Here is a 27,605-nt window from a genome sequence, read left to right on the forward strand (position 1 = left end):
TGTATTTTCTCATCTTTTTGTTCAAAACGTTGCTTTTTTATGTTCTTTCTTTTGATGAATTAAATGTTCAAATATTAATACAACAAAATATTCTGGGGGCCATGAAAGTTTTGCGAAAAAGGATAAAAAATGCTCTCGCTCGCTGGCAACTTTAAAAAAAAAAAAAAAAAGGCTAGCGGGGAATGTTATTAATAAATAATTAAATTTGTTATATTACATATTATGACATATTAATGTAAATATGATCCACTTGCATCAAATTGACATACCACCGACATACCACAGACATACCACCATTCAGTCAAATTATTAAAAGATTTATTAGCCTCGATGCAGAAGTCTAGACTACATGAAGCGGGCTGGTGCAACAGCAGACTCGCTTCCAACAAAATAACACTGAAAGAAATCCGACAGGTACATTTCAACACAGAGGAGTGCATGCAGTAAATCACAGCTTTTGAAAGAGATACTCCCAGTAATGGCACTGACTCAAATCAAAGCATTGTTAAAGCATAGATGAGACAAAATATGTTCAAATGACTCCTCTTCCTCCCTGTGATCCAGCGCCTTTGACAGTAATAACAATACAGTTTAATGAAAATTACGTTTTGGACAGCATGATCTGCCTATCTTTTCAATGATATAATGCTTTAGGATGCAGCTGACTGTCTGTAAGCAGACATAACGTGTTACCTAATAACTCCGAGGTCTGCATGAATATCTAAAGCTGCAATAACCTCAGGCTGCAAGAAAATGCCATTGTGACCCATGATCCAAACGAATAGTAGAAGGAAACTCATGCTTAACATTTTCCTCTCCTTCAGCTACTCCTTGGAAGAGTAGCACCTCCTGATAAAGAGGGAGCCAACTTCACCCCAGGATACACTGAACATGCAAATGCAGTCCATTTGGAAATGGATTAAAAAGAAATAAGTATTAATAAAATGCTATGTACAAGACCGCTGCGGAAATTGGGAATAGGCTACACGTACAGTTCAAAAAGCCATTTCAGAAACAGCAACATGTTAAGATATGGCGTCCTTCATTTACATAACCATATCACAATGGAGTGATAATGTTGCAGTTGTGCAATAAGGGCTTCAGAATGAGAGAGAGAGAGAGAGAGAAATATTCTGATTCTGTGCCCAAAATCCTAAATGACTTTATATATACCCTGTTAATGGATAACTCCAACCACTGATTTGCACTTAAAAAAGAAATGTACATCCATTAAACGCTTTAAAATGATTTTTTTCTTTTCTTATCTGGAGTCAAAATTCAGTACATTATCATATGTCTGTCTGTTTTGTTGAAGCAACTGACAAACTGATATATAATGCTGCTAACACAGAGACAGTTTCGCTCTAGCTGCATGAAAAGTTGCAATTCAGTCGATTGCGAGGGCAAGGTTTTTTTGTGCTATAGGCAATACTGAATGTCATGATATCTTTTAATGAAGTTATCGCTGTTCACCCAGTTAAGTTCTTGAGTAATATGTAAATATAGCCATCACTCCAAGACAGCAGTCGGCTTAGATCCGGCCCACATCTGGTACGTGTGGAATCCACATGTACCAGATGTGGCCCGGATCTGGGCCGACACTATGTCTGGGCTGTTTGATTGTACGTATACAATGTTAGTATTTGTGGTCATGCATGTACCGTAGAACTGTACAGCCATCCATATTAGACATGGCTATTGTTCGTAGTCAACCTGCTGTAATGTCACGTGTCAGTGAACAGCAGCCAATTCAACAGTAGGCTGCATCTGTGTAAGTGCATAAGAACATAAGAATGAAGACAGCACTTTACATGTATTTTTTTGTCACTTTTTATATTCACTTTGCCTGCATTTTGAAAATTTCAAATGAAAACTTGCTTAACAGCTAAAATGTGTTTCAATGTTGAAATGCTTTGTTTTATCGCACATAATGTGGCTACCCTTGAGAAAAATAGGTACATTTTATCATATTTTTTTTAATGTAATGTTTGAGGACACTTAATCACATCTTATTTACAATTAAATGAAAATGTATTATAGTTTTAATTTATATTAAAATCAATTAGTTCAACCTAAGACCCACTTAAAGGAGAACTCCGGTCAATTTTAACATTGAGCTCATTTTTTTGTAAATTTGGAGTGCTGTCAGTACAGAGAACAACGACAAAAATCGGTGTTGCCTACACCGTGTTATCCTCTTTTTAAAATTTGCACCCTGTTGACTTCAATGGGGCAAGTTTTAAACCTGCTTTTAGCCTCTTAACATCCTTGATGTGTCATTACAAGTGCCCAGCCTTGTGAGTGATTCCTTCAGAGTGACGCGGGTCAATCTGACTGCAGTAGATGTGCAAGATATGAATAAAAATGATGTTATTTCAGCCAGCGCAAATACCTGTATTTACATCCTGTTTTCGGTTGAAGTCCACAGTAGTCGATTGTCGAGTTCGGGCACATGATCGTACGTACTAAACCTATGCGCGTGAACTCGACAATCGACTACTTTGGACTTCAGCCGAAAACAGGATGTAAATACAGGTATGTGCGCTGGCTGAAATAACATCATTTTTATTCATATCTTGCACATCTACTGCAGTCAGATTCACCCGCGTTCACTCTGAAGGAATCACTCACATGGCTGGGCACTTGTAATGACACATCAAGGCTAAAAGCAGGTTTAAAACTTGCCCCATTTAAGTCAACAGGGTGCAAATTTTAAAAAGAGGATAACACGGTGTAGGCAACACCGATTTTTGTCGTTGTTCTCTGTACTGACAGCACTCCAAATTTACAAAAAAATGAGCTCAATGTTAAAATTGACCGGAGTTCTCCTTTAAGTAGGACTTAAATACATCTTTATATGTAATTTCGTAATTACTTCTGTTGAAAAGTATAGTGAATTACTATTCAATTACAGTCAATTAAAATATACTTTAATATATGTCATATATTTAAATATATTTGTAATAAAGTTGCAATTTAGTACATTCTAAATATATTAACTTTAACACGCAACAGTTCAGATTAGAATCAATCACTTTACATGTGCTTTAGTATGTTAGTGTAGTATGTTAGTGAACACTAAAGCTTTTTAAAAGCACAATAGATTAAATTAAAAAAGTTCTTTAAAGTAAAACTTTTAATTTGATATTACAAAGTGTACTTTTTAAAAGTGTACTTAAGTGTGTTAAACATTCATAAAAGTGGACTCTCTTTAAGTACACTTAAGTGGCCTTTTTTCATTAATATATCATATTTTTTTAAATATACTTTTAAGATTTGAAGTGCAGATTCAAAACAATAAAGCTCATTTTTTTCACAAGGGAAGACTTCATTCATAGGTGAAGTGAGTTTACAGCGGGACTATGTGTTTGGCTATCTGTCCTGTATAATCAGGCTGGTTTCATTTTCACCAATCAGTGTTTGTAATGGGATGCTAACAGATGCATTCAAGTTAGACATAATGAAATGAAACAGATTTCAAGGGTCTCAAGATACATTTTTAAAAGGTATTATCCCGAAAAACAACTATTTTTTTACTTGACGTAGCGTCTTAAGAATGCTCATGGCGTAAGATGCTTAAAAAACAGCACGTCTGCATGTCTATGGCTGTTGCACCGGTACTTTAAAGGCGATGGATTTGAAAACACAGGTTTTCCAAGTGGGTTTCACCGTGCAATTAGTCAAACAGCGCTCTGTCAGCATGCTAATCAAAGCACCGCCGCTAAAATATTTAAACGTTTACCTGACTGACAAGTCAGTTGGTGACCATTCTCACACCCATTATCTTTACATCAAAATGATCATGATTTTAGCTATGAAATATGCATATGTTTCCAGCGAAACCAAAGCAAACTCTTTCAGTCAATGTACATGCAATTACCTATAGAATAATTCTTCATATTACATTGTACGATTGTGGCCAGTTCTGTTCCAGTTCTCCAGGAGTCCAGAAATGAAAGGAGCCCACAGGCAGTGAGAGCAAAGTCTTGGAAAGCTCTTAAGGGCGTACAAAACCGCAGAATGCAGAAGTGGCCTTGTGCAGTTGAAAAGAGTCAGCGGGGATCAGAAGGCCTGTGGTGATGATGGGAATTCAATGTACTCCAGTTTGCATGCTGAGGGGGCAGTCATGATGTCAAGGGTAAGATCGGCCACCGAGATCCATAACGTCGGTCATGTGTAAACACCTTATGAATGAACAAAATGTAGTCAATGTACTGTGTGTTGTGGCAGAGCAGCGCTGTCCCAGCTCTCACTCTCTTTGCTGGACCGTTGAGGAGTAAAGGGCTTGTCCGGAGGTTTGAGTGTTATTCAGGTGTGTTGGCGATGGAGTTGGGGTTTGAATTCATCACTGGGTTTATGGGTGGTATGGCCTTGTGACTGAAGTACTCCACTACCTGTTTAGGCACCTCCGCTAGGACACACTTTGCCAGTGCAGCTGGTGAAGCCTGCAAAAGTTACACTTTTATTGGCCTCGGTGAGAGGGAAAAACATTAACAATAGTGAAAAAGAGCAAATCAACCACATTCATGGTAAATTGTGTCCAAACAAAGGGATAAGGGAAGTACAAATTGCGATTTAAATTGTTTGGTGGAGAGCCAAGCAGCAGGCTGGTGAGAGTATTTACACATTTTTAATCCTCGCTTCTCTAAAATTATTGTTTTTTTGTTTTTTGTTTTTTTTTCTGGGTGTTTACATGTGTGGAGGGATCAAACCGCTCTTGTGGAGAAAACTGTGGAGCTCTAAGAGATATTTCTGCAACACTGGCATATGCTGGTTCGCCTCGCTGCCTGCATCATTCACCAAAGCACCACGTCATTTATGCAAGGCATCCGTTGCTCCTTTTAGTTTTCAAATCTTAAGGCCATGAAAAATATTACAATGTATTACAATTTGTCTGCGAAGGCCTTAAAATTCAGACTATCATTTTATAACTATAATTTTATTGGTCACATTTTGTATTAGGTTTCTTTAACTACTATGTAAAATTGTGTTCATCACACGACTACACTTTATTTTGAGGTGTCCTTGTTACAGTGTAATTGTACAATAAGCTACTGAGTAATATTATTATGACAACATGTACCTACTATAGGGTTAGGCTTGGGCTTTGGTTTAATGGTTTAATGGTTTAATCTTGACTTTATTTCTCAGAATATACAACATTTTATCTCATACTTGCACATTTAATTTCACCGGCCACTTTCTTAGGTGCACCTGTTCAACTGCTCATTAACGCAAATATGTAATCAGCCAATCACATGACAGCAACTCCATGTATTTAGGCATGTAGAAATGATCAAGATGATCTGCTGAAGTTCAAACTGAGCATCAGAATGGAGAAGAAATGTGATTTAAGTGACTTTGAACGTAGCAGGGTTGTTGGTGCCAGACGGGCTGGTCTGAGTATTACAGAAAATGCTGATCTACTGGGATTTTCACGCACAACTATCTTTAGGGTTTACAGAGAATGGTCAGAAAAAGAGAAAATATCCAGTGAGCGGCAGTTCTGAGGGTGTAAATGCCTTGTTGATGCCAGAGGTCAGAGGAGAATGACCAGACTGGTTCCAGCTGATAGAAAGGCATCAGTAACTCAAATAAACACTCGTTACAACCGAGATCTGCAGAAGAGCATTACTGAACGCTCAACATGTCAAACCTCGAAGCAGAAGAGCATCTCTGAACGCTCAACACATCAGACCTTGAAGCAGAAGAGCATTTCTGAACGCTCAACACGTCAAACCTTGAAGCAGAAGAGCATCTCTGAACGCTCAACACGTCAAACCTTGAAGCAGAAGAGCATCTCTGAACATTCAACACGTCAAACCTTGAAGCAGAAGAGCATCTCTGAACACTCAACACGTCAAACCTTGAAGCAGAAGAGCATCTCTGAACGCTCAACACATCAGACCTTGAAGCAGAAGAGCATCTCTGAACGCTCAACACGTCAAACCTTGAAGCAGAAGAGCATCTCTGAACGCTCAACACGTCAAACCTTGAAGCAGAAGAGCATCTCTGAACGCTCAACACATCAAACCTTGAAGCAGAAGAGCATCTCTGAACGTTCAACACGTCAAACCTTGAAGCAGAAGAGCATCTCTGAACGCTCAACACATCAGACCTTGAAGCAGAAGAGCATCTCTGAACGCTCAACACGTCAAACCTTGAAGCAGAAGAGCATCTCTGAACGCTCAACACGTCAAACCTTGAAGCAGAAGAGCATCTCTGAACGCTCAACACGTCAAACCTTGAAGCAGAAGAGCATCTCTGAACGCTCAACACGTCAAACCTTGAAGCAGAAGAGCATCTCTGAACGTTCAACACGTCAAACCTTGAAGCAGAAGAGCATCTCTGAACACTCAACACATCAGACCTTGAAGCATAAGAGCATCTCTGAACGCTCAACACGTCAAACCTTGAAGCAGAAGAGCATCTCTGAACGCTCAACACATCAGACCTTGAAGCATAAGAGCATCTCTGAACGCTCAACACATCAGACCTTGAAGCATAAGAGCATCTCTGAACGTTCAACACGTCAAACCTTGAAGCAGAAGAGCATCTCTGAACGTTCAACACGTCAAACCTTGAAGCAGAAGAGCATCTCTGAACACTCAACACATCAGACCTTGAAGCATAAGAGCATCTCTGAACGCTCAACACGTCAAACCTTGAAGCAGAAGAGCATCTCTGAACGCTCAACACATCAGACCTTGAAGCAGAAGAGCATCTCTGAACGCTCAACACATCAGACCTTGAAGCATAAGAGCATCTCTGAACGCTCAACACGTCAAACCTTGAAGCAGAAGAGCATCTCTGAACGCTCAACACATCAAACCTTGAAGCAGAAGAGCATCTCTGAACGTTCAACACGTCAAACCTTGAAGCAGAAGAGCATCTCTGAACGTTCAACACGTCAGACCTTGAAGCAGAAGAGCATCTCTGAACGTTCAACACGTCAAACCTTGAAGCAGAAGAGCATCTCTGAACGTTCAACACGTCAAACCTTGAAGCAGAAGAGCATCTCTGAACGCTCAACACATCAGACCTTGAAGCAGAAGAGCATCTCTGAACGTTCAACACGTCAAACCTTGAAGCAGAAGAGCATCTCTGAACGCTCAACACGTCAAACCTTGAAGCAGAAGAGCATCTCTGAACGTTCAACACGTCAAACCTTGAAGCAGAAGAGCATCTCTGAACGCTCAACACGTCAAACCTTGAAGCAGAAGAGCATCTCTGAACGCTCAACACGTCAAACCTTGAAGCAGAAGAGCATCTCTGAACGTTCAACACGTCAAACCTTGAAGCAGAAGAGCATCTCTGAACGTTCAACACGTCAAACCTTGAAGCAGAAGAGCATCTCTGAACGCTCAACACGTCAAACCTTGAAGCAGAAGAGCATCTCTGAACGCTCAACACGTCAAACCTTGAAGCAGAAGAGCATCTCTGAACGTTCAACACGTCAGACCTTGAAGCAGAAGAGCATCTCTGAACGTTCAACACGTCAAACCTTGAAGCAGAAGAGCATCTCTGAACGTTCAACACGTCAAACCTTGAAGCAGAAGAGCATCTCTGAACGCTCAACACGTCAAACCTTGAAGCAGAAGAGCATCTCTGAACGTTCAACACGTCAAACCTTGAAGCAGAAGAGCATCTCTGAACGCTCAACACGTCAAACCTTGAAGCAGAAGAGCATCTCTGAACGTTCAACACGTCAAACCTTGAAGCAGAAGAGCATCTCTGAACGCTCAACACGTCAAACCTTGAAGCAGAAGAGCATCTCTGAACGTTCAACACGTCAAACCTTGAAGCAGAAGAGCATCTCTGAATGCTCAACACATCAGACCTTGAAGCAGAAGAGCATCTCTGAACGTTCAACACGTCAAACCTTGAAGCAGAAGAGCATCTCTGAACGTTCAACACGTCAAACCTTGAAGCAGAAGAGCATCTCTGAACGCTCAACACGTCAAACCTTGAAGCAGAAGAGCATCTCTGAACGCTCAACACATCAGACCTTGAAGCATAAGAGCATCTCTGAACGCTCAACACGTCAGACCTTGAAGCAGAAGAGCATCTCTGAACGCTCAACACGTCAAACCTTGAAGCAGAAGAGCATCTCTGAACGCTCAACACGTCAAACCTTGAAGCAGAAGAGCATATCTGAACGCTCAACACGTCAAACCTTGAAGCAGAAGAGCATCTCTGAACGCTCAACACGTCAAACCTTGAAGCAGAAGAGCATCTCTGAACGTTCAACACGTCAAACCTTGAAGCAGAAGAGCATCTCTGAACGCTCAACACGTCAAACCTCGAAGCAGAAGAGCATCTCTGAACGTTCAACACGTCAAACCTCGAAGCAGAAGAACATCTCTGAACGCTCAACACGTCAAACCTTGAAGCAGAAGAGCATCTCTGAACGTTCAACACGTCAAACCTCGAAGCAGAAGAGCATCTCTGAACGCTCAACACGTCAAACCTTGAAGCAGAAGAACATCTCTGAACGTTCAACACATCAAACCTCGAAGCAGAAGAACATCTCTGAACGTTCAACACGTCAAACCTCGAAGCAGAAGAGCTACAGCAGCAGAAGACACACCGGTGACACTCCTGTGAGATAAGAACAGGAAACTGAGGCTACAATTCACACGGGAAACTGGACAATAGAAGATTGGAAATACGTTGCCTGGTCTGATGAGTCTTGAGCTACATTCAGATGGTCAGGTCAGAATTTGGCATAAACAACATGAAAGCATGGATCCATCCAGCTGTGTATCAACTGTTCAGGCTGCTGGTGCTGTAATGGTGTGGAGGAGATTTTCTTGGCACACTTTGGGCCTCTTAGTACCAATAGAGCATTGTTTCAGCACCTCAGCCTACATCAGTATTGTTGCAGACCAAGGCTGGGTTTCCCGAAACCTTGTTAACGCTACGTCGTTCTTAAGTTAAACCTTAAGCTGTACCTTATCGTTAATACGTGTTTCCCGAAACGTTCTTAGTTAAGTATACCTTCTGTAAGTCATACGTTCGGAAGGTTGGTCTGGACCACTCTTAGCTTCACCTTATCACTGTTGCAGGTCTATATGAATATAATTCTGAAGTTTTAAAACACCCAGACAGTGTTCAATTAGGCTAATTCAAGTGTTTTCATGCAAAGAATAAAATTGTCAATCACACTGATTGTTGTTAGAATTTTAATTATATTATTATTATATATTATATTATTATTTTAATAAAAGAGCGCTTTTAAAGGCCAGTGAAAGCATAGGCTACTGTCAGTTAAAGGAGAAGTTCACTTTTAAAATGAAAATTCTGTCATCATATACTCACCCTCATGTTGTTTCAAAGCTGTATGAATTTCTTTCTTATGCTGAACAGAAAGGAAGATATTTAGAAGAATATCAGTAACCAGACAGTTTTTGGGTCCCAATGACTTCCATAGTAGGAAAAAAATATACTATGGAAGTCATTGGGACCCAAAAACTGTCTGGTTACTGATATTCTTCTAAATATCTTCCTTTCTGTTCAGCATAAGAAAGAAATTCATACAGCTTTGAAACAACATGAGGGTGAGTATATGATGACAGAATTTTCATTTTAAAAGTGAACTTCTCCTTTAAGTCCTATTCAGACGCTAATTGTTTCTCATGGGCTCGTCCGGTATTTTAAACATTTACAGGGGTGAGTCGGTGATTTTAGTGCCGTCCGAAATCCATAATATCAGTGTTTTTTCTCACCCAACCCGCTTAAAAATCCCTGTCCAAATTAGTACCTACTGTTTTTTGACAAACAGGTCGTGTGGTAATTTAATTGCCGTCTGAATCCACATCTCTGAGTTTACAAGAAGAGATTCAAAATCCACTGTTTAAATCCTTTTTGATCACTGCCGAGCACCGTACGTAAGATGTACACTTTTATTACTGAAATGCTGGAAAGTATTTACAAGAACAATATTTCATCGCAGCTCCACCTCAGCGAACAAAAATGGGAAAGAGATGAAAGCACGTAAAATTTTTGAAATGGTTATTATGGCAGCAATATATGTTACAATTTTAAAATATGTAGGCTAGGCTATTATAGGCTATTATAGTTTGGATTATTTTTTATAATATCCAATAGCCTAATAAATGTAATTTCAACTATTTCTGAAGTGCTTATTTTATAAAGAACACTACTTTCTAGCATAAAGCAGTGAAACAGTCCCTGCACGAGAGAATAATTGATTCTCGAGCCATCATTATCAACAGATTCAGCAGCATCGCCACGGACAGCGCCGGGTAACGTCGCACGTAAGAAGGTATATCTTAAGCAGCTTTCTAAGGTATGGTTCGGGGAACACGCCTAGTAATGGTATACCTTCAGTTAAGTTATACCTTACGAGTCTTCGTAGCGCGCTAAGAGACAACGTTATCGGGAAACCCAGCCCAAGTCTTTATGACTACAGTGTTCCCATCTTCTGATGGCTACTTCCAGCAGCATTATGTGCCATGTCACAAAGCTCAAATCATCTCAAACTAGTTTCTTGAACATATGACAGTGAGTTCATTATACTAAAATGGCCTCCAAACTCACCAGATCTCGATCTAATAGAGCACCTTTGGGATGTGTTGGAACAAGAGATTCACATCATGGATGTCCAGCCGACAAATCTGCAAAAACTGCGTGATGATATCAAGTAACCATGAACCAAAATATCCCATGAGGAATGTTTCCAGCAGTTTGTTGAATCTATGCCACGAAGAATTAAAGCAGTTCTGAAGGCAAAAGGGGGTCCAATCCGGTACTAGCATGGTGAACCTAATAAAGTGGCCAGTGAGTGTACAGTATATCTCAGTGTGATTTCTTATTTTTCTTATTTTTATTTTTATTTAATATATTTTACTCTGAGGTGGAAACAGTCTTGATTATTTATCAAAGACCTTTGAAAGGGTGAGGATTAAAATAACTGCTACTTAGCTTGATTTTTTTTTTTTTCATTACAAACATTTAAAAATTATATTCCAATTATGTTTAGTTTTTTTTTTGTTTAGTTTTTTTTAAAGGATTTTAAAAATGTTAAGTTTAATTCTGTATATACACAGATACCCTCTTTCTAAGATGCAGGATCTACAGGAGATACAGGATCTACAATAGCACATGTATTTGCAAATTCCCAGTGACTGACAAAAACTGACCGTTTTAAAGTCTCTGAAGGGCACAAACTGGACGATGTCCCTCAAGACGGGTTCCCCTTTGGGTGAGCGCAGGACTCCATCATCTCCATCGAGGATCTGCATGTCCGTGAAGTCGGCGTTTCCCACTCCTACTATGATGATGGACATAGGCTGGTAGGAGGCCCGAACAATGGCCTCCCGTGTATCGGCCATGTCAGTTACCACCCCGTCTGTGAGGATCAGCAGGATATGATATAGCTGGCAGAGAAAAGGGTTGTTATCAGGTATTTTGTTTCATTTTTACTATGCACTGTCATAAACATGTCTGGAGCTCATCCACTAGGCACTTAATTTCAATGAAAAATGGAAATGAAAATTCTGTCATTATTTACTGAGCTCCATGTTGTTCTAAACCTGTATTATGTTTTCAGTGGAACAAAAAATCAATTTTTGTGAATCCATCTATCAAATTCTTCTTTTGTGTTGTTAAGAAGAAAAAAAAAAACAGAGTTTGGGTTTAGAAAAACATGAGGGTGAGTAAATAAAAACTTTATAGGTGAACTGTTCCTTTAAATGCCTTGATAGTAATGAACAGAATATTAGATGCATTCTAAAATAGGCAGTCACTAGGCTAAAATTGGCAATATTTACTGGCCTGAACATCCCAGGGGTCCGGCCAACATTAAACATGCAAAGTCTACAGTTTGAATGAATGGCCTGGTTTCTGAACATTGATCTCACTGAGCTCATTTACTGTAAAACGATCACTTTTGGGGAAGGGGTTATCAAGTTTAATAATAGATGAAGATCATCACAAGGACATAGTGTGTAGAAGACAGCAATGCAATAGAGCAATGCATAGGAAATTGCTAAGCTTGAGGGCAAATATTTGACCCGAAACCATTAAATGCCATGTTAAGTGACTTAATGTAATTCTAAATTGATTGTAGCTGCGTTAATTACCAAAACAGCCCTCAAGATAATCAGCTAAAAGGTTTTATTTGGACCATGACTACATTTCTAAGGTTATGTGCACAAACCAATGACAGTGGGAACAAAAGGATAGTCAGAGGCAAATTCATTAAACCATGCATTTCAGAGAAAAATCCTGTTTTTTTATTCACATTTCACCTATAGTCCAGAAACTAAATGATTTTCACCTGCATATTTCATCGTGAATATTTTCCTTTTTTTAAAATGAACTTCTTCCTCCTTTGAAATTAATTCCTTTCATTGAAAGGAGTCTTTTCAATGCAAATTTGGAAAGGGTAGAAACCATCACTGCTATTTGCATGATAAAATTAACACTGCAATATTATTGCAAGGGACTCAAAGCCAAATACCTCATTTAGAAAGGCACAAATAATGAACTCTAATGAACTTATATTACTGAATAATATAAGCTGAAAATATTCCTTAGACTGATTACCCAACAAGCACAAGGATAAATTTGTTTTTTTAATGACCATCTAATATTCAGCACAATGGCAAGTGCGTAAAGCCGGTGTGACTAAGGCCTTGTCCACACTAATACGGTTTCATTTGAAAACGCATTTTCTCTCCATTTTGGCCTTCTGTCCACGGCGTTTTCATCCTGCGAAAATTGAGCTTTTTGAAAACGCTCTCCCAGTGGATATATCTGAAAATCTTTGTGGACTGTGAAAAATGAGGTATTCGAAAACGATGACGCATGTTTAGTCATGTGACGCATATTGCACCCATAGAGCTATGTTTATACTGGTATTGTGCCTGTTATGTGCTATTCACTTTCACACTGTTACTAAAGATAATGTTATTTTGTCCTCTCTTTATATCACAGTTCTGCGAAGATGACAAAACAATTTAGCCGTCCTGAGGCAAAACATGATAGCAGTTGCTCTCGTATAATGGTGACTGAATGCGACCTGGATGCAATGTCTGTTGGGGGAGCATTAAAATAAGTGTTAGCAGATATTAAGCAGACAGTCTAATACTCTAATGACTGCTAGTTGACATGTTGCATGTATATGCAATAAAAACAGTTGCATCTAAAATAGAGTTCAAATTTTGTTTACTGTTTAAACCCTGTCCACATCTGGTTTTATCAGAATATGGATACAGGCAGATAAATATACAGAAAATAGCTTCACCGCACACCCTGTTTATTTTAAGGTGTGTCCGTTTTACAGTGTAATTACACATTTAAGTACTGAGTTATAATACATGTACTTACTGTATGGTAGGGTTAGTATTAGGGTTTGGCTGGTTAGTTGCAAGCAATTATGCACAATTTATAGTATTTTATTTGATTTATATTAATATAGTAACTACATGAAATGTGTAACAAGGACACTGTAAAATAAAGTGTTATCCACACCCTTAATTACTGCCCATAGAAAGCTGGTGGTTAATGTAATTTAATTTTTAAAAGGATGTTTGTGTACATTTGAGTGATTATGGCACTAGTAATTCATCAAATAATGAAGATGCATGCATCCAGACAGATGCAGTAAAATACACTTTGACCATTGTAAACTGCCTCACTGGGGACAAAACGGTGCAGACAATGCAGTAAAATACACTTTGACCATTGTAAACTGCCTCACTGGGGACAAAACGGTGCAGAAAATTCACTCAGAAATTGCTAATAAATTTCACAGGTATTTACGACTCGGCAAGTAATGCACTGAAGGAAACATGACATTTTGAAGTAGAGAGACTGGTATTTTCTTGCAAAACGTACTCTAGTAGTCTTTGTTTTATCTACAATTTTGAAAAATAATTTTTACAATAATTTTACAGTATTTCCAATGGCAACACTTTCGTGGCCGTGTTTTCACCATTACCTGACTGCGTGATTCCTTTAGTGATTCCAGTGTTCATTTTTATTGCATTTCACCTTCAGTGCTGTACCATAAACAGACACTTTAAAGATACTCACAGAAGCGTCTTTGATGGGTTCTTTCCCAGCTGCCAGTTTAGCTATTCTGTTGATGATGGGAGCCACATTAGTGGGACCGTAGAGCTGGATCTTGGGCAGGCAGTTTTGGTAGGCTTCCACGACCCCCTGGATCTCTGATCAGAGAGAGAAGGGGACACGGCTATCACTTCTGTTCTGGAGGCTTATTTGTATTTCTCTCTCGGTCTCTGCGGGTTTCTGAGAGCAGTGCTGAAGTATTGGCAGCAAAAGCAACAGATTTTGAGATCAAATCAGTGGACAGACTGAGTCGGAACTCTTCATCTTTTGCAGAAATGTGAACGGACTGAAGCAAGCCCAAAATTTCCCACAGTCTTCACACATTCTCTTTGAGTGCTAAAGGAATTTTTCACTCATAAATTAAAATTCGGGTTATTATTTACTCACCCTCATGTCGTTCCAAAACCGCATGTCTTTTCTTCTTCCGTGAAACACAAAAGCAAAAATGCTGAGCAATATTATGTACGCTCTTTTCCATATTCTGAAAGTAACTGGGGTCTGAGTTGTTAATGAGCATTATAAAAATATATGTGTGAGGAACCTGCTAGAAGAACATGGAAGCTGGTTTAGTCAACACTATCTCACGTCCAATTCGAACGAGTATAAAGTGGCTAATTCGTATGAATTCGTACAATTTGTCTAAACCCCAGTGATAGGTAGGTTTAGGGGTGGGGTCAGTGGTAGGTCATTCGTACGAATTAGCCACCTCGTAAAATACGTACGAATTGCCGTGAGATTGGGTTGGTTCAGTCCAGTCATCAGCTGGACATTAGTTGGTCCAAAAACCAGCTTAACCACCTTGAGCTGGTATGACCAACTGCTTTGTTGCTGGCCCAAGATCATCTACCATGACTAGCTTAGACTAACTAGACACCAGCTACCAGCTTCCAAACAAAGTTAGCAGCTTAAAGTTGAAGTATGTAATACATGTTAATGACACATAGCAACACAGCTAAAAGTATTCCTAATATGTGATCCTGGATCTCAAAACTCATGAGTCGCACGGGTATATTTGTGGCAATAGCCAACAATACATTGTACGGGTCAAAATTATTGATTTTTCTTTTCTGCCAAAAATAATTAGGATATTAAGTAAAGATCATGTTCCATGAAGATATTTTGTAAATTTCCTACTGTAAATATTTAAAACATTTATTTTTGTGAGTGAATGGAGCACATTCGCGAATATAAATGGACAACTTTAAAGGAGATTTTCTCAATGTTTTGATTTTTTTGCACCCTCAGATTCCAGATTTTCAAATAGTTGTATCTCAGCCAAATATGATCCTATGATAAATCTCAATTTTAAAAAAATGACCCATGTTTTGTGGTCCAGGGTCACATATGTACTTTTACTGAAAGTAGCCTACTTTTACCTGTTGAGACATGCCTTCACAAGCACCCATAGGAGCTGTATTTGTGATGTTTGAGTTGGGAGAGGCGCGAAAGGGGTGTTTGCAAGGTTGTACATTTGTGTAATTCCGATAGGTACCACTAGTGTTGCAGAAACTACATACTTCACCTTTAAACTAGATTTTCCTGCAATTCCATTGACACGTATGCCTGTTGACAGATTTGCCATGCCATGATCGGTATGGTGCATGACGCAGGTCGGATGTCAATGACAATTGGTCACGTCACATTGGCGTCACTAGAACATTGAGATCAAACTTACTCAGCCTTAAAGGCACGTCATATTTGAAAGGATGGTGAGAGCAGAGGGAAAGATTTTCTTGTTCCTCAAACAAAGATGGCATCAGATGGATTCAGGAGAAAGTCATATGGGACCACTTTTATGAAATGTTTAAAGTGCCTTATTGAAAAGAATGGCCATTCCTCAACATTTCTCCTTTTGTGTTCCACGGAAGAAAGAAAGTCATATAAAGTCGGAAACGTCAATGAGGGGATTTGTGACTGAACTTTTCCGATAACTGTGACAACAGCTTCAGAAACGTCACATCAGGGTGTCTCTGTTCAGCTCCCATGAGATACTCACTAAAATGCAAATTGCCTGTCACTCTTACCTTCGCATTCATCATCCTCCGGGTTGAAATTGATGGCAAAGTCATGAGACACCTGTAGTTTGGAGAAGAAAAACAAACAGAAAGGTTCAGCGTGCTTGTACACACTTGGTTTCTGGTTAAAAACTGTATTTCTGCTGTTAAGAGATAGCAATAAATCATGCAGTGCTTGTTGGTCTTATTTGCATGTTTCTAAGAACAATACTTTCTGCAACACTATGCATGAAATGACCCGATGATGATGATGATGATGTTAAAACAAAATAGCATCCTCCCTACAGATTTTCCATTGTAATCAACAACCACTGTGAAACCCCTCTAGTACTTAGCACAAATTTCACTGAAATTGAATTTCTTTTGTTGACAACGACGTTCTGAATATAACTGTTATTGTTACATTTCTTTGAAAAGGAAATAGACCCGATAGGTAGTGGACTGCAATCTGCCTGAACAAACAGACCATAAAATGAAATCCTGTGATACTTTAGGGGAAGACTTTACAAGCTGTTATTATTCTGATTTTATATTATTCTGTGAGAATAACCCATTTTGCTGTAAAGGTTGGTATTTCATGAGAGAGAGAGAGAGAGTCTGTAAATAAAAATAAAAATGGTTATGACTTACAACTTGTGAGATAAAGGCTGCGGCCTACACTGATAATGGTAGATACTTCCACATTTACAAACTATACACCAACTTTGTGAAAAAGAAGTGCACTTAATTGTATTGAGTGTGCACTTGCAGTGTACTTCAAATTTTAAAAGTACAAGGTATTAACAAAAACTGCACTTGCAGATAATATAATATTAATGAACTAAAAGGCCATGGACTATGTTTCTTAACACAATTAAGTACACTTTTGATCATGTCAAATTAAAAACATTTTAAATCATTATGTTTTATAATCTTTTGTCGAAGTGCACTTATTTTGATGCGTTGACTAACAAACTAAAGAATAAGCAAAGGACTTAATTATTTAGTCCATTTCTAAAGTGTTCTTTTATATTACATTAAAGTAATTATATTTTAAATGTGCAAAAATTGCGGTTACACTTTATTTTAAGGTGACGTAGTTACATTGTACTTACTTAAATAAGTACTGACTTTGACTACATGTACTTATAGAGTTAGGATTAGGGTTTGGTTTAGGGTTAGTTACTTGTAATTATGCATAATTTACTGTTATTACTATAGTAACTACATGTAGTAATGTGTAACTACGTCACCTTAAAATAAAGTGTTACATTACAAATATGTGAAATTACAAATATATTTAAATACATGACATACAAGTTTCAATAGAAATTACATCAAAGTGTATTTTAGTTTAGCATAAATTATTTCAGTATTCAGCATTTTAACCAAATATACAAAAATAATTACGAAATTACATTTTTAGATGTACTTCAGTCCTACTTAAGTGTTTTAAAAAAGCACTCTTAAGCATTTTTATTTAAATACAGTTAAGTCAAAATACATGATATTCAAATCACATTTAAGTATATTCTAAAGTATATCACTTCTATAATAACTCTTTTTTTAAAGTATGCTAAAGTGTACTTTTAACAAGGGGTATTTGTAATTTAGTTTCTTGTAATTATGCATAATATACTGTTATTACTATAGTAAGTACATTAAACACGAATAAACCTACCATAGTCAAGAAAGCATATTGTCTTTAAGCTCACTAATGTTATATTGTCTGCACAGTACAGGTTTTCTTTTCTTTTTTTCAAAATATACTTTCCAGATTTGAAGTACACTATAAGTGCACAATCAATACAATTAAGTGCACTTCTTTTTCACAAGGGACCACATAATATATACAATATACAAAAAAAAAATGTCTTTTTACCTCATAATTAGGTGGAATTCTTGCCCCAAAGCCCAAAGCAGAGAATCGTTTGTCACTGTGATCAGATAAAAACATTCATTAGTAAAAAAAATAAACAGCAAATAATAAACGAGTTAAACAACACTTTCTACATATGTGCAACTCTTAGGTCTTTTCTGAAATATTTTATTCATTAAATCACACACAAGGCTTGATTTTAACAAATACCTCACCAGCTTAACAAGGTTCAAATATCAATACGCCACTCGGGTGAACATGGTGTACTGCTATGGGCAGAGGTGTGTGTAAGATCATCGTGTTGAAGGAATGAAAGACTCCAGAGAGAGAGGGGAAGACACAGACTCAGCCAGACAGCAGATTCACACAGCTGGTCACTCGACATGACGAGAGGAAGGGTGTCATGAGGTCACAACCACAGAGCTGAGACATGAGGAACCAGATCACCTCAGGCACACAGCTAGTCTTTCACTCGCTAATCAAAGCTAGATGAGGGAGCACCGTTCTGATAGCTGTCACCACTCATGTTGGACAATCAATGACACCTGATTTGAATGAACCCCAGTTGAGCCAAGTCTGTGGAGTATGCAACAATTTCATACATTCTCTGGATGAAAAAAAAAAAAAAAGTGAGTGCACAAAACTTTTACCCATAGCTGACATTCAAAGCAAACAGAATGCCGAATTGCAATCTCTGTATAATAACAGTCTTTAAATGCAAGATATTTAAAGTGTACGTGAAGTATACTTGCAAAAGTTCCACTTTAGCACAATCAAATATACTTAAGTATATCTTTAGTTGAACTTCAGCACTATTTCCAGATAACTAATTAAGTACAAAATTAGTTGTTCCAATTTAGCAGACTTTAAGTATACCAATTGTGTATACCAAAATAAAAATGTCATGGGTATTTATATTAAGTACATAAATATGTTAATTTATTTGTAGTATGCTTTGCATAAAATAAATGTATTAACATTTTGTCATGTTTATTTTTCACTAGGGTTTTTGTTTTCAAAGAACTGTAGATAATTGATTGCAGATAATATAATATTAATGAAATAAAAGGCCAGAGAGTCCACTTTCACGTATGGAAGCTTGTTTCCGCCACAGAATAAAAAAATAAAAAATGTAATTGCGACTTTCTATCTCACAATTCTGAGGGTTTTTTTTCTCACAATTCCTCAGAATTGGACTTAAAACTTGCAGTTGCACAGTCACAATTCTAAGAAATAAAGTCAGAATTGCAAGATGTAAACTCGCAATTGTAAGATAAAAAGTTGCAATTATCTTTTAAAAAAAATTATTCTGTGGTGGAAACAAGCTTCCATATTCATGTTTCTTAAACTTAAGTACACTTATTTTTAACGTGTTGACTAACATACTAAAGCACATTTAAAGTACTTTATACTTGATATTACATTTAAGGTTAATATATCTTAAATGTACTCAATTGCAACTTTATCATTACAAATTAGTAATTACAGATATTTTTAATCCCTGACAAGTTTAAAAAAAAAAAGTTTTCTATAAATGCTTGTCAGTAACTTCAGCACACTTAGCCATATTTCAAAGACAATGGAAAGATGTACTTAAGTCCTACTTAAGTGGGTTGAAAACAGCACTTAAACTTAAACTAAGTGCATTTAATATACATTTAAATAATAATACATTTTCATTTAATTGTAATTAACATGCAATTAAGTGTCTGAAAACATTACATTCACATATTTCCATAATAAGAACTCTTTTTAAAGGTACGCTAAAGTGTACTTCTTTTTCACATGGGTCCTTATACAGCAGATCTCGTGACTCTGAAGTATGTGGAGCATCACTGCAATCTGTCTGAAGAAACCTAGAGCAGAACTCTGGACCCGTGTGTGGCTCAGCTGATTCTCCTCACATTTACATGTTTGCTTGCCTGAAGACATCATGCTGTGACGGCTATTGAGAATGTTCCTGATCTATGAAGAGGAGTACACTAATCTCTAGCATGATGCAATCTGCATCTCCATAATCACATCATAGCTCAAGTTAATGTGAGCTATTGAGCTGTGGCTTGTTTACCATAGTGAAGAAAGGAGAGATTACTGAGATACACCCATGAGAAGACAACACAGAGACGAATGTTACATCTATCCTGACTTACTAAACCCACTGAAGCCCAGCAGACAAATAAAGTTGACAAAGTCGGTGATAACTTGAGATGTTTTAAAACAAATGGCATAAGAGTATGACTTTAAAAATAGCTTTGGGTTACACTTTATTTCATTAATTTCCAATTTATGTCCAATGAGCATGCAAATTTGTGCAAATCAGTTTGAAAATATGCAAAAAAGTGTATCAAATACCCAAAAAGCAGAAAATCCAGAATGTGATTTCTGTGGGTCAAAGAGGCAAATTTGTTCTTCATGAGAAGAGTTGGTGTTATATTTCAAGTCCGTAGCTGAAATGGGTCACTATGGGTCATTTAATATTTTTACATTCCTGTTGCTAAGCAACCACAGCACTTATCCATCCCATAATTGAGACATAGCCGCAGAGATGATCTGCATCAGTGTTATTATACTATTTTATTTTATTTATTTATTCATTTCAGTTTATTTCATTTCAAGAAATAAATTTTTTATAGCTTTAGTAAAAACTGCAGTAAAAATCTGCATGCAAAGTTTGCCTACTTTTATACAGTCACACCCGTTTAATACATTTTAAAGTCCCCCTGTGGTGAAAATCCAGCTTTTAATGTTGTTTATATGTCAATGTGGTGTTTTTAATATGCTTTAAGAAAAACCATGTGCAAATTCATAAGTCGACACCATTGCTGAGTATTTTCTCCTTAAAACTGCAGTGAACCAAAGAGTCTCAAAAACACGGTTTGTAATCGCTGGTGTTTCTGACATCACAAACTACCTTGTAACTAATCAGGTCAACGTGTGATCGTCAACCAGTGGATCTCTGAGCTGGTGAGAGTGAGTGGAGGCGGGGCTCATTTGCATATTCATAGAACCATGTATACTAAATGAGGCAAGGGTGTAGAGTTATCAAGCTAGTTTAAGGCTTAATCAGGTTTAAGGAAAAAAACGTTTAAATATGTAATTTTGGTGATCAAAGAGGAGTTTTAAGGGATAAAATAATTGACTACAAGGGAACTTTAATAATATAAATATAAATATAAAAATATAAAATCCTCCAAAGCCCTCTGTGCCACATTTCAACACTCCAAATGATTTATTTTTGCGCTCTATCCATCAGCATGATTTATATGTATGATAAAATGATGCCTGACATGCTAAACACTCACACATCCGTGATCGCGAGGCAAGCTGTTCCGACAACTGTGGCTTCTTCCCTCATTGCCAACTGCTTTACAAATGAGTGAAAAAAATAGTGCCTTCTCAGCTGCCCAAAAGCACTCAGCTTACTCATAGGCCTCTGTGAAACTGGGTCACAAGGGGTGCATCCATATTATTCATATTCCAATATCTCATTCTGATCACTTGCATCCTTAGGCTACTCTCATTCTGCATTCTGATTTAAAACAATAGCTTCCCTCCAACTTTTTAAAGTCATGCTCAAAAGTTTACATACCTTGCAGAACCTGCAAAATGTTAATTATAAAAAAAAAAAAAAGAGGGAACATTCAAAACGCATGTTATTGTTTTATTTAGTAATGTCCTGAATAAGATATTTTAAATAAAATATGTTTACATATAGTCCATAAGACAAAAATGAATAGATGAATTTATAAAAATAACCCCTGTTCAAAAGTTTACATAGCCTTGATTCCTATACTGGATGATTCACAACTGTTATGTTTGTTTTGTAATGGTTGTTCTTGAGTCCCTTGTTTGTCCGGAGCAGTGAGATTGCATATTTGAACCCTTGCCAGAAGTGACTGTATGATTTTGAGATCCATCTTTTCACATTAAGGATAATTAAAGGACTCAAACACAACTATATTAAAAAGGTTCAAACATTCACTGATCCTCCAGAAGGAAATATGACGCATTAAGAGCCGGGGGGTGAAAACCTTTGAACAGGATGAAGATGTCCAAATTTTTCTTATTTTGTTTAAAAATTAATTTTCATTTAGTACTGCCCTTCGGAAGCAACGGAAGATACACATGTTTCCTGGAAGACAAGTTAAGTACAATTTACCTTGATCTTCAAATTCCAAAAGTTTTCACCCCCCAGCTCTTAATGCGTTCTTCCTTCTGGAGACAAAAGGCTTTTTTGTCTTGTGGACTATATGTAAACATCTTTTATGTAAAATATCTTATTCAGGACAGTACTAAATAAAAAAATAACATGCATTTTGTATGATCCCTCTTTTTTTTTTTTTGTTAAAATAATGAACATTTAGCAGATTCTGTAACGTGTGTGTAAACTTTTGAGCACGACTATATATGGATGCACCAACATAAATATCAAGCACTGTTGTTGGTTATGGTGTCTCTCAGGCATGTCAGTTGGAGAACATCCATCATGCCGTCCACAGAGGAACAAATGGTTCTAAAAGCTGAACAATTACGAAAGCAAGAGCTTTCCTTGCTCTCTCTCTCCCTCTCAAGTCAGTACATGAGGAAAAAATTGTTTGCTTTTTTCCTCAGCACTTTTTTCAAGGCTCCCCTGAGAGATCACATCCGCACATCTCCAGCAGAACATGATGAGGGCAGTCAGACTGCCACCACCGTCCAGTCTCAAACCAGAAGCAGGGACACACTCTTCTGTAAAAGGACTAATCCTGCTTTTAATAAAAGCCCAAAGGACAACCAGCAGGGAGCTATACAGCAGCAACAGAGTGAAATTAGTCATGACGCTGCTTGCCAAAGTCACAATGTGAACAACTGCAACAATACATGCACCAGTAATTAGCTTACCATGTTGAGCTGTGTTAACTGTTTTTTTTTTCTTTTTATCCTTTGAGTGAGTCATGCTGCCAAAGTTTTTTTTAGACAATTATTGCAAAGAATCTCAGATGCAAACACATCAGTATTTCAATTATAAAGTCTTAATTACTATATGATTAAGTCTCAATGGTTACTTTTGTTTTAGATATTATCTGACACAGCCGTACCACATGTGAAATGCAGTGTATTTCAGGAAACAGCCATTTTGTAAATGCTCTCTCTGCCATTTTCTCTGCCCACCAAGATGATGCATTAAGCAGGCAAAATGAAATCAACATCCTCTTATTTTCACTTCCATTATCAGAAAAAAAAAAAGCAGTGGGATGTATATTCCCCCAAAGCAATGTGTATCTGTTAATGCATCTGCGGTTATAGGATTGTGGAGAGAAAAAGATTTACACAAGCATTTCTATAAGAGCTACAAAAAGTCTTTATCCACACATGAAATAAGACAAAATAATTAATGAAAATGTTTTTATACGTTAAATAAATGCACAAAATGTGCTTTTGCACAGTCCTTATTTACTTTTTGTGAACAATTCACCAATGCATGTTATTGCAAAGAAGAAGAAAAAACTTCCTTTTTCAGCAGACATCACTCATATTTAGGCAATGTTTTAGCAAACTCACATAAGGTCAAGCTCCATTTCAGTATGCATTTGTACACCAGTATAATTCATTTAAATGTTTTAGATGCTCTCAATACATCAATATGGTACGCTTTAGTGCCTATAAACGTAAGTAAATGTATGTGTAGTAGAACCAAACTTTATGTAAAATACGTACGAATACTCATGAGATCATCTACGTATAAACAATGAGGCTGGTTTATCAAGTAAAATTGTTTGCGAAGGACAATTCTTATTGAAGAATGTACAGTATCTCACCGTTACTGTGTATCCTCGCTTGTATTGACAGTTATATAGATCAGTTAAAGTCACCATGAAGTTAAAATCAACAATTCGTTTATTTTTTATTCATGTGGCCTAATAATCTTCAATCAAAATAACCTTACCCTCCCTCTTGTAACAACATCTCTTCTCTTCGTGTTTACTGGCACAAAGGCGGGGCAACCTGTCACTCACATGAGATTGACCAATAGAAAACCACAACCATCCAATCAATTCCCCAAGGACAAAATCAAGTCCCGCCCGACATTTTTTCATGTTCGAGAAGCCGTTTCACTCAGATATACGTCAGAATAGGGATGAAAAGACTATTGCAGCTTCCATTTCATGCTGACTTTAAGATAATAGGTAGTTCATGAGAGTCAAATTCTACTTCTTGTAGAAGGGGGGACAAACAACGCCCGCACCATCCCACTAGCATTATCACATCCATCCTGTTTTTAACTTCAAGTGGTCAACTGATGTGCAATGATGAGTAACTTTCAGCCTGATCAGGGAACCCACACAGCGTAGGTGTACGACCCAGGAGATCTTTAAACCATCCTTCAGCGAATATAGTTCACATAAACATTTAAATTCTGTCATCATTTACTAACACTCATGTCATTCCAAAACCATTAAACCTTCGGTTCATCTTCGGGAACACAAATGAAGATACGTTTAATATTCCCTCATCCTTTTTGTCCATCCACTGAAAGTCCACACAGCTAAAACTTTCACACATAAAAAGTAATCCATGTGAATCGAACAGTTTAATCCAGATCTTATCTTATAATGATTTATATGGTTGCTATTATTTATATAAACATTGATCAACACACATAAAGAACAGCAGATTTGATAACGGAAGCTCAAACGTGTTTGGTTTGTTCTCATTCGTCAAGCAAGCTCGGTTGAAATTTCGGTCACACTTTATTTTAAGGTGTCCTTGTTACACTGTAATTATATATTTAAGTACTGAGTAATAATAATTAACTACATGTACTTACTATAGGGTTAGGGTAGGATTAGGATTTGGTTAAAGGTTAGTTGCATGTAATTATGCAGAATTTACTGTTATTGCTATGGTAAGCACATGTAACATATGTAACAAGGACACTGTAAAATAAAGTGTTACCGAACAAAAAATAAATAAATCGAGACTTGCGTTGATTCTCTTGTGATGCATATATATATATACACTGTAGAAAATAGTCCACCGGGCTAAACGTGGCCAAAGCTGAAAAAACACCCTCATATGTTAAGCTTTTTCATTAAGCATAATGCCTCTTCTCTTTTGTCCATTAGCGGGATATATCTGTTAATATCTCATTTGGCTTTGATCTGAGGAGAGAATCCTCCCTTTGGAACAGATCTCATTATAAATGTGTATGACTGTAATTAACCAGATCCTATAAGGCTAATTGTAGTAAACCCACAACAACTTAAGCAAATATTGATTTAGTCATTGTGAGTCCAGAACTACCATTAGATTAAACAGGAACATAATAAATGATCATGGGATACGGCTGTTTAAAAGATAAACAGTGAACGCCTTTCCGGAAATAAACACACTAATGCACAATTCAGTGAATCAGGCAGGAAAAGGAAAGGTGAAAATTGCAACATTGCACAATTAGAGAAAATACACCAACTATATTAGCCACCCACACACAATGCTTTAATTCTTGGTTTGAATAAATAAAGACCAAATAATAAAGGGAAATTCTGTTTGGCTGATTAGTCAGTTCAGATTTCTTCCAATTGTCTCTCACACTAGGGTTCCACTAGCACAGTTGTTTAATAAGCCACAGACTGCAGGCATAGGCGAGTTGCTGGCAGGATCTGCGGAGACATGGGTTATTAGGATGTAGCCCAGAGGAAGAACTCAGCCTCAGTCATTGGATTGGACAGACCCCTGATACCTTCACTGGGCATTAAGTGAACTACCAGGAATAAATTAAATAGTGACCTGAGCTAACCAACAATTCATCAAAGTCAGCAAACAGCCTCCAGACAAGCTTACTAAACTGATCCCCCTAGTATTGTTCCAAGGTCTTTGTTATTTAAGCCATTTAAGTAACAAACATCCAACTGGGTTATTCATGCATTTTAAATAAAGGATACATACAATTCAGCCCAAGTGTCTACATAAAGATGTATTAACAGCCCAATTTACTTCTGTAGTGTGACAATTTTTTTTTGATAAACAGAATATTTAATGTGAAAAAGGTTGGGTGGAACTAACTCTTTTAAAAATGAGTGCAAATTACCTAAATAACAGACTTGAAAAGAATATATTAAAGTGTGAACTGAATGTAATTTTTGTCAGAAACTTAATTACACGCTAACTGCAATTAAATGAAAATGTACTATAGTTTAAATTTATATTAAATTCAATAAACTGAACTAGGAGTGTTTTTGTTTTGTTTTACCCACTTAAGTAGGACATAATTTCATTTGTCTTTTAAATATGGTTATAAATATGAATGTACTGACAAGCATTTATGGTAAACTAAAATATACTTTAATGTAATTTCTGTTCATGTCATTTTTTGTCATGCATTTAAATATATTTGTAACTACACATTTGTAAAGACGAAGTAGCAATTTAGTACATTCAAAATATATTAAAAATATATGACATTGAATAACACTACAGTTCAAATTATATATGTTTTGGTATGTTAGTCAACATATTAAAATAAGTGTATTTCTTAAAATATACTGCCCTGGTTTCACAGACGAGGCTTAAGCCTTGTTTGAGCTGTTTTAATAGAAAGCAACTTGCACTGATCTTAAAATATCTTATCATATGTTGTTTTATCTCAAGATGCACACCAGTAATGCAATGTTTTTTTTTTTTTTCTAAGGCATGTTTATAAGAGATACTGTCAGGAACTGCTCTGACAGACAGGTTGAAGATCCAAATGCAGTTTTACTGGGACAATCCAAAATCATAATCCATGTAACAGGATTAAAGTGAACTTAAGTTGCCTCATTTCACTAATATTATATTATCTGCGGTTTTTTTGGGGGGGAAATACTTTTTTGGGAAAAGTCTTTTAATAATTTTAAGATTTGAAGTACACTACAAATGCACATTCAAGGGAAGGACGGATTGCAGTCATATGAGGCCTCATGGCACCACTCTTATCGGAAGCCCCCCTTATCACATTTGCAGTTACAAGAAATAAAATTATGAGAATAAATTCATGTGCATATTGCAAGAGACAATAACATACCACAAGAGTATACAACATCACAGCTGCGATAAGTTGTTCAAAAGACTCTGTAAGTGCTGTCAAGGTGCCATGAAAAAAATTTCATACCGTGCCACCAGTCAGCGGCACGCATTCAAGAATTGTTCTAGATGATTCTATGTTAATTTTACATCTGTTGTGGCATGTTGTTGTTGTTGTTAGGATTCTCTCAGTTTGAGGCCTCTGATAGTCAGAGACCCTGAGGCACTGGCCCCATAGGCCTGGTCCATAATCCATCCTTGGACTTGTTTTTATCTGCTGGGATCATTGGGTCGTGAAAAGTGGGCATTCCAGGTCTGAATGCGAGTCGGCTGAGGAGCAGTGCTCTCTTCCTGAAACACTGCCGGCATTCACTCTTGAAGAGCCTTTTTGAACAAAAAGAGGAGGCTGAGAAGTTCACCCTCCAGAGCATCCCTGATGTGTTCAGATTGTAACACTTCATTTTGTCGTTCAACTTTGGCTATTACTGCTATACTTCATTATATTAAAGTGCCCATAGTAATCAAGGTCATATTTTTGGCGTCTACTAGAATAAATCTTGGTTCATAATTCAAAAAACAAGTAAAAAAAA

The 27,605-nt window shown here is 37.2% G+C and overlaps 1 protein-coding gene across 1 annotated transcript in view; it reads right to left on the reverse strand.

The window, feature by feature from the left end:
- Positions 1 to 3,256: 3,256 nt before the first annotated feature.
- cpne7 (copine VII) overlaps positions 3,257 to 27,605 on the reverse strand; it is a 51,896-nt gene continuing 27,547 nt past the window's right edge. Inside the window, exons 12-16 of the mRNA XM_079865497.1 lie at positions 17,977 to 18,031; positions 16,125 to 16,176; positions 14,065 to 14,198; positions 11,166 to 11,402; positions 3,257 to 4,445 (exon numbers count right to left, since the gene is read on the reverse strand). Of these exons, the coding sequence (XP_079721623.1) occupies positions 4,305 to 4,445; positions 11,166 to 11,402; positions 14,065 to 14,198; positions 16,125 to 16,176; positions 17,977 to 18,031 (619 nt within the window). The 3' untranslated portion in view covers positions 3,257 to 4,304. The remainder of the gene's footprint in view (positions 4,446 to 11,165; positions 11,403 to 14,064; positions 14,199 to 16,124; positions 16,177 to 17,976; positions 18,032 to 27,605) is intronic.

This window comes from Squalius cephalus (genome assembly GCF_949319135.1).
Source record: "Squalius cephalus genome assembly, chromosome: 3".
NCBI classification, from domain to species: Eukaryota; Metazoa; Chordata; class Actinopteri; order Cypriniformes; family Leuciscidae; genus Squalius; species Squalius cephalus.